The sequence below is a fragment of the Oratosquilla oratoria genome, chromosome 6 (genome assembly GCF_046742065.1).
Source record: "Oratosquilla oratoria isolate Oo_2021 chromosome 6, ASM4674206v1, whole genome shotgun sequence".
Taxonomy (NCBI): Eukaryota; Metazoa; Arthropoda; class Malacostraca; order Stomatopoda; family Squillidae; genus Oratosquilla; species Oratosquilla oratoria.
The window spans coordinates 39,626,280-39,635,282 of NC_134782.1; the positions used below are offsets into that span (position 1 = coordinate 39,626,280).

At 43.8% G+C, this 9,003-nt stretch overlaps 1 protein-coding gene across 2 annotated transcripts in view; it reads left to right on the top strand.

Annotated features, from left to right (window-relative positions):
- The window catches only part of LOC143026429 (thyroid transcription factor 1-like), an 89,010-nt gene extending 80,685 nt beyond the window's left edge, over nt 1-8,325 (top strand). Inside the window, exons 4-6 of one of the 2 annotated variants that reach the window (XM_076186775.1) lie at nt 965-1,048; nt 1,802-2,154; nt 3,303-8,325. In XM_076186775.1, the coding sequence (XP_076042890.1) occupies nt 965-1,048; nt 1,802-2,154; nt 3,303-3,312 (447 nt within the window). In that variant the 3' untranslated portion in view covers nt 3,313-8,325. Of the gene's footprint in view, nt 1-964; nt 1,049-1,801; nt 2,159-3,302 lie in introns of those variants that run through there. The other variant, XM_076186776.1, reaches the window with a different exon arrangement.
- The last annotated feature ends 678 nt before the right edge of the window (nt 8,326-9,003 follow it).

Consider the following 9,003-nt stretch of genomic DNA (forward strand, 5'->3'; position numbering starts at 1 on the left):
CGCTTATGGTGTTATGTAAACTCAGACTTAATCTCCTTAATGTAACTTGTGAGTGGGTGATATTGGAAATAAATATTGCCATGTTTACATAACTTTTCGATAGATGGCTCTGTTGTCTGTTTATTGTAAACTGACAGAAAATTATCCAAAACTGAAAAATAGATAAGCGAATAAATAAAAATAAGAAATAAATCAAATTGAATAGAATAAATAAAGCAGTTTATACAATTTCTCGATAGATGGCTCTGTTGTCTATCATAAGGTGACAGAAATTGATCGAAAACTGAAAAATAAATAAACTAATGGAAATGAATAAGATAAAATAAAAAACGAAGAAAACTGAAATCAATAAAGTTTATATAATGTCTTAATAAATGGCTCTATTCATTATAATCTGACAGATATTGACCCAAGATTGAAAAATAAATAAACAAATAAATATCAATAGTAATTAAAAATTAAAAATTAAATTAAAATAAGTAAAGAAAGCATAGCTGACTAAAGTCTGTGAACAGAAAACCGACTATCTGGCAACTCTTCGCCAAGTTATAAAAAATGGGTTTTAATCGTTAATCTAGTTTACCGGTCCGTGCTGAAATACTCCTACACATTTACCTTTTTTTTTTGTAAATATATAAAGATTTTTTTCCTAATCTGAATATTTTCTGTGGGATTACGTTTGGTGGGATTAAGTTATGTGGGATTATGTACTGACCCTGACGATTTTTTCATCCATTTATTTATTTTTTAACACAAACATGGACATAAAATTTATCCTAATCTTTTATTTTATCATCAAGCTCTCAGTATAGATGACCTTGGCAGGATTGATCCCCCCCCCCCATACGTTCAATTCTATCCATCTATTTCATTTATTTATTTATATACTTTCCCCATTTTTTTTAAACTTCATTCTTTCATGGGATCTGGTTCTCACCATAGGCGTTCTTCCGGTTCATTTCAGGTCAAGATTTGGTTCCAGAACCATCGTTACAAGATGAAGAGAGCCGCCAAAGAAAAGGCCATGGCCGACACGTCCAGCAATCAGGTGAGCGCCTCGTGGTGATGATGATGATGAGGCTTAATGTGTACAGTGATGGTGAAAATAGTCATAGATATGGTGATCATGATATTGATTTACCATGATCACTTTTGTTACATCTCATTGTCATGCTGGCGGTGGTGGTGATGGTGATGATGATGAAGACGATGATGGTGACGCTGACGATGACGATGATGGTAATAATGGTGATGATGATGATAATGATGATGACGATGGTGATGATGACGACGATGATGATGATGATGATGATGATGATGATGATGATGATGATGATGATGATGATGATGATGATGATGAAGACGATGATGGTGACGATGACGTTGATGGTAATAATGGTGATGATGATAATCATGATGATGATGATGATGACGGCAATGATGGTGCTAATGGTAATAATGGTGATGATGATGATGGCAATGATGGTAATGATGACGATGATGATGACGACGACAGTGATGATGAAGATGATGGCAATGATGTTGATGATCATAAATACACAAAAACTTACATAACTAAATACAGAAATAAATGGGAATATTACAAGATGTTTCTTATTCTTTAGAAATGACATTCATGTCTCTTCAGAACATCGTTCCAAAATTACATTACGTCACATAACCTATGACGTCACATATAACCTATGACGTCACGTATAACCTATGACGTCATATACAACCCCATGACGTCACAGAGTGCCATACTAACGCTCTCCTTCTCTTCCTCCTCCTCCTCCTTCAGAGTGCCACCCCTCCCCGCCGAATCTCGGTGCCGGTCTTGGTCAAGGAGGAGGCGGGCGCCACGAAGGGCTCTTCCTCCACGGGGACTTCCGAGGGCAAGCTGGGTCACCACCCGCGGGACTCGACGTCCTCCTCGTCGAACTCCTCCTCCTTGTCGGCGAGTAACACAGCGACCTTGCTCGGGTCGCACCTCTCGTGTGATACTTCGGCGGGCGCAGGGCTCGACCCCTTCCGAGGGCACAACTCCAGCACCAGCAGCACCAGCAGCAGCGTGTCGGCGGCAGCCTCTTTCCCCTCCATGCCTCCCCTCCACCATAACGTCAACAATACCTACCTCCATCACCAGAGGGCGTGGTAAGTAAGCCTCGAGTAGATACTCTCCCGCGGGGGGGTGAATTAGTTTGAGCCCTGGGGCACTTGCCTCAGTGGGGAGTAAGTTAGTGCCTAAGTTAAGCATCGGGGCTAGTTTATTAACCACTAGTGCTAGTGATTTGCAAACTACCCCTCTACTTGCCCAATGTCAACGGACAGTTATTCAACTTGACTCCAAACTATCCTAGTGTCAGCACTTACTTGCCGGGTAAGTTAACTTGCAACTAGCACTAGCGAATACTAAACGAAGCTGCAGCTAGTTTATCTTAGTATTTTGGCTCCTGCCAAGATATATCATTCATCTATATTGCAGTCTGTCAAAAGGAGAACCACAACTATAAACATAGATTTACATGGAAAGTCACAGTTCCAGTTATGACACTGCTAACACATTTGACAACACAGTGACACCATTTTGAGGTAGACTAGGACGACTCGACTCAGTTTAGACTGATTGATTGATTAATTGATTGATTAGGGTTTTCTGGAATCTATAATCAATTTTGAATAGACCTATAATTGCTCTCTCAATAAACTTTTTCAACTACTGTGGCTAATTTGATTTTTTTTCTGGTTAACGCAAATTTATTTCATTGCGTGAGCTAAAGTCATTCATATCTGCACATACACACATACACACACACACACACACACACACACACACACACACACACACACACACACACACACACACACACGCAATAGAAGCCGGCATGACGCTCTGTTCGGCAAGTTGTGTGTGTCTCTGTGTGTGTGTGTGTGTGTGTGTGTGTGTGTGTGTGTATGTGTGTGTGTGTGCGCGTGTGTGTGTGTGTGTATGTGCGTGTGTGTGTGTGTGTATGTGCGTGCGTGTGTGTGTGTTTGTGCGTGAGTGTGTGTGTGTAAGGTCACATATATGAACTTTCATCCAGGAAGGTAACAGCTGGCGATCACGAGTCTAACACGTGATCCAAGACCATAGTGAATAACACGCACGCACACACACACACACACACACACACACACACACACACACACGCACGCACACACACGCACACACACACACGCACACACACACACACACACACACACACACACACACACACACACACTTCCTCCGAATTTTCTAACATCTCCGTCTTCGTCTTCAGGGCGTGGTGAGGCGACAGCAGGAGCAACACCGGCGTCAGAGAACCTGCAGAAGAGCCCCCAAGAACCCTGTCCGACCTTCTGCACCGGTGGCAGCTCAACCAGCTGCAAGGGTAACAGCAGCAGCAGCAGCAGGAACAATTCCGTCAGCGGTTACCATCGTCCGCAACAGCTGTATCAAAAGTTCCACACTTTGGAGGAGGAGAAAGAAGAGAAAGAGAAACTGAGGGAGGGGAAGAAAGAAAGATCCGGACAAGAAGTCTTTATCAAACGCCTTCGTGGCTCACGAAGAGTGGAAGAGAAGCACCCAGGAGATATCCCCCCTCCTCTATCCCCCTACCAACCTCCTCCTCCTCCCCCCCCCCATCTTAGGCCGTCTTTTAAGAGTTTGATTCCCCCCACCCGTTCCTTCCCCTCCCACTCAACCTCCCAAGGGCGACCATAGGACTCAGTGGCTTTGTTGACCGCGAGTATAGTGTCAGGTGTGTCGTTGCTGAAGTCCTACTCCGTCAAGTTATAACTCCACCTCAACCTCCTCAACTCCTGCACCTTTAATGCTCTTCCCGACCCTCAACCTTTGTTTCAAGGATTTTTTTTTTTTTTGCAGCTCCTTTTTCCACTTCCCTTCTCTCCGTTTCATCATCCTTCTTCTTCTTCTTCCCCTTTTCACTTCTCTTCACTTTCCTCCTTCCTATCACTTCCTCTTCCCATCCCATACCCTCTTCCTCGTACCCCTCACCATCTCACACTTTTGTGCATTTCGTTTGACACCTTCAACAGGGTGACGTCATAGATGGTTTTTTGGTCTGTCTAAAGACAGGTGATTTTATGCAGATGAGGACCTGGTCTCTGGCTGGAAGGCGTCGTCGGTTCGTCGAGACCCCTTGAAAGTCCGAGTTCGAGCCTTCATCTGGATGAGATCAAATGTTTTGGGCAGGAAGATGACATAAAATTCGTCACTGTATTGAAGAAATTAAGCCGTAGTACCTAACGGCATTTACAAAAGTTCCGGCTCACATACATAGGCTCTTATGAGAGAGAAGAGAGAAAAGAGAGGAAATAGAGAGAAGGGTGGGGATAGGGAGAGAGAGGGGAAGGACGGGGAATTGAAGAATTTATTTACTTCTATTGGCAAATTAATATCTAATCACCAAACCAGTGTCACGGTGGTGTATGTTGTCATTGGAAATATTCTGGATTAATACAGGTAACAGCGTCTCCGTGTATTTCTTTTATCAAATTAGTATGTTCTACTGTATCTTCCGACAACACACACACACACACATACACATTCACACACACATACATACGCACACATACACAGACCCACGATTTTTTTTTTCAAATATAAAACCATCATCTTAATGTTTTGTCTTCTCCATCCTCCTTCTCCCCCCCCCCCCACTTCCTCGATCTCCTTCCAAAGTCTTCCTTTCATTTTTCAGTGTTCGAAACCTGTGTTTGTGGTTTGATACAAATCGTTTTCCTACTCGGTTTCGTACATAGAGGTTTTGTCTTTAGGGGTACCTCGCCCCCCCTTCCCCCCACCAGGGTTTACCAGAAACGACGCCGAAACAACGTTGAAGAAAATAACGTTTCCGACAACGACGACACTCCGTTTTCTAAAACCAGGAATACTCACTGAAAGCGTTACCCCTCCCCTTCCCTGTGTTACCTTCTAGTAATACCCTCCCGTTTGGGGTAACCCGCTCTTAGCTCTGTCTTCGTTCCCGGCGTGGCGCTGTTCTCGCCCCACTGTCATCCGTCACACTTATCCGCCATTTCCGCCAAATCCGCCACAGCCATTGTAACCAACCTCCTTTTTTTCCGCCAAAATCGCCCACTTTTTTTTTTTTCGCCAAAATCGCCAAATCCCTTTTTACCCGCCAAAATAGCCTTTTTTTGGGGTGGGGGAAAGGGGTGATGACGTCACCATATCTGAAGACCAGCCCTCCACCATCCCCTCACCCCGCACCCTCCTCCCCTGCAAATTATTGGTGAATTTATCACAAGTAAATACTTCCTTAGACTTGTGGTGTTATTATCATTACTTGTACTAAGGACTGTGCTACTCCCCTTCCCCCACCCACCCTCCCCCTCCACCCCCCCGCCCCCCACATCCACCGTCCACAGCCATCTGATGCTGCTCTTCCGTGAGTCAACACATTTCTAACCAAAACAAAGAAGATTTGTCATTCAGTTAAGGAATGTGCGTTATCCACACACACACACACACACACACACACACACACACACACACACACACACATACGCACACACAGAAGCAAACAAACCTTCACGTCACTTTTGTCTAAATTTCTCGCCTTTCTTCCTTCCTCCTCCTCCTCCTCCTCCTCCTCGTCGTCGTCTTCGATATTAATGCAACCTCATGACAAGGCACCTCGGTTTAAAAGTAACCTAAGCCTAAATCCACAGACACAAACACATTCACCTAGTCATCTCCCCTTGCATGCACTTGAAAACAGACTTCGTTCGTTCGATTGTGTGCTACACTGGCTTCGTCTTCGTCTTCGTTTTCCGAAATTAAGGACCGAAGACGAGCTTCGTTGAAAGTGATTATTTGCTCAATGGTGGACGAAACGTTCCAGGCTTTATGATCGAGATGTTGTCATAATCTCCTGCCAACATGTTGGAAAGGTGTGTTGCCACTATGAGGAACCCGGGGTGGTCGGAAATGGGCATTTTGTTGCCTGAAAATGAGTAGAGCAACCCTACTCAGGTATCGATGTTGTCACTGTTGGCAGATGATGTCAGTCTAAGGCATTCACGATATTGTTGGCAGGGACTCCTGACACGTTTCCGTTCACGTTGATAGTAGACTTTAAAGGAATATTTAATGGGAAAATTTATGTTGTCAGGCCTTATGTTGTCGCTGTTGTCAGTACGATTTTCGGTAATAAGATCTTGATCTTATGTTGGCAAGATGACTCACTACACAGTTGTCTGTAGGCCTTTTTTCAAATAATTCGATGTTCACTTAGTGTTGGCAATGCTTTCATAAGTGTTGGCAAGACTTTGAGGCAACGCCGGAAGGACTTGAAGGAAATCTCTTCAGTGTTGGTAGTGATGTTGGTAGGATTTATTTGATCTGATTAGGATGTTCTGGGAAACGATGGCAGGCTTACTGTAGTGTTGGCAAAGAACACTGATGTTGGCAGAATTTATCTTAGCTGAAAGAGTGACATTAGGAAATGATGGCAGTCTTATTTTAGCGTTGGTAGAGAATTCACACTGATGATGACATAAAATTCATGATGTTGGCAGACCGCAAGGTGTTGGAAGGATTTACATCTAACACGAGGCATTGCCCCGATGTTGGCAGAGATCCCGATGAAATGTTGGCAGGACTCGTTTTCAAGGTAATGTGAGGTGCTCACTTCAAAATATGTTGTCAAGATGTTTCATTCAAGGTGATGTTGTCAGTCTTCCTCAAGGTGATGTTAGGAAGAAAGGTAAACCTTAAAAAAGGTGTTGGCAGAAGACGTTATCACAGTCTTATTGGCAAGTGGTGGTAGGGGGTAGGGGAAGGATGTTGTCAGAAGACTCACATCCATGTTGGCAGGGGTTATAACTGTTAGTGACTAGCCTCAAGGCATTGTTGGCTGTGTTGGCAAGGGCTGAGGTTGTAAGACGACTGCCTCACGGTGGTGTTGTCAGGGTGGTGGGAAACGAAGAGGTTGTCAGGAGACTCAACGTAATGTTGTTTTTCCTTGGAGCGTCCACCGGCCGACTCAAGAGCACTCTAGCTGAAGGAGCCCGTCCGAACGCGTTCGCCCGGCCGCGGCTTCGACCACGACCGGGGCACCAATGAAGCCTTCCGGACGAGGCTCTTGCCTGCGTCATTACTTGAGGGATCAAAAGCACGTGATTCAAAGCGACCAGGCACCACAAGCAGTCAAATCAAACGCACTTTTCGGATCCATAGACATGCAAGCAAGTGGAAGCCAGGGTCGGGGAAGTAGGATCGGGACAAGACATACCATTTGGTTGGTCCAAAGGTATTGATCGAATGGTGGACGTGATGGAAGCGCATCGTGGAATGTGGTGATGATGTGGTGTTAGTGGTGGTGGTGGTCTATGAGGTGAAAGTGTGGTGGTGATGGTGGTAGAAGAGGTGGAAATGTGTTCCTGGTTGTCATGGAAAGGTGTGGGCATGTAAGTGGTGAGAATGGTGGAAATGGTGGTAGTGGTGATGTAGACAAAAAAGTGGTGGTAGGGGTGAAAGAAGTGAAAATATGGTAGTGGTAAAATTGGTGTAAATATGGTCATGGTGAAGATAGGTAGGCGATGCTGGTGTTGATGGTGATGCTGGTAAGAGTAGAAATATGGTGATAGTGGTGGTGATAATAACACAGTGGTGAGAATATGATGTGGATTAAAATGTAGTAGATACGAAATCATGGTGGTGCTAGAAATAGTTTTGATGATAGATATATCCAAATGGTGATAACAAGGTGACAGCGGTGATGATGGTGGTGATAGTGGTGATAGTGAAGTTGGCACCAGATGTGGTGAAGCTAAACTAACAAAGTTAAGAATGAGACGAGTTAAACTTAACCTTCATCGTTTGAAATAAGCCAAACACAGACACCGTCCGTTAACACTTTCAAGACGTTTTGTAATTGGCAACGTTTCGGTATCTTGCGTTACACATCATCAGGTCCATATTTTTCTTTTTTCAATTTTAACTCCTTTTACATATTTCTGTCTTCTAGGCATCATTATACGATTTTATTCAGGTGGTGAAGGGTGATTAGGGATTCGAACGCGGTCTAGACGGACTAAAATCATACCAAAATAAAATTCATTTTATTGACTTTGGTTACCGTGTACGATCACTGTCCAAGACCTTGGTCATTTTGACTTTTAGCTTTTGTAACAAAGACACAATTTACATATTCTATTATGGCTAATACTAGCTGATTTTATTAAAGTACAGGCCCGATTACACACACACACACACACACACACACACACACACACACACACACACACACACACACATACACCACACACAAAACTGTAATAGTTCTGAAGGTATCGCTATTTTTTTACAACTGATGACGTCACAATTAATGACCTGTCTATGATATCACACTGTCGTCATAGCGTTCACTCCACGAACGAAAGTTGAACATTCTAATCTGAATATCAAATTGAACATATTTGAATAGGTCTATTGCATATCTGTTTCGGAGATGGACTAAAGAAATGTCAGACATCAATTTACACAATAAGATACACCATTGTATGGTGTAAGATTATGGTGCGTAATTACGATGGTGACAGGAACTATGGTGGAAAATCCCCATCTACATCGTGTCCACCTGATCCGGATCTACCCTACTTCCACTGCGTTCCACCACATCCGCCTACTCTTTGCCCTGTCCTGCGTATGTTCCACATACATTCTATGCGTTCCACATACGTTGTATTATGCTCTTCACATGCATCATGCTCACATACGCCATGCTTACTATGTCCGTCACATGCTCCCATGCTCATCATGTGATCCACAACCCCATGCTCCGCTACAAAGAACTTTACATGTTCCACTTGATACATGCTCAGAGCATGTTCCATGCTCTCTCAGCGTTGTACATGGTTTATGCTCATCATATACTCCACGCTCGCTAATCACAACATATGGTCCATGCTCATTCATATGTTCAATGCTCTCTA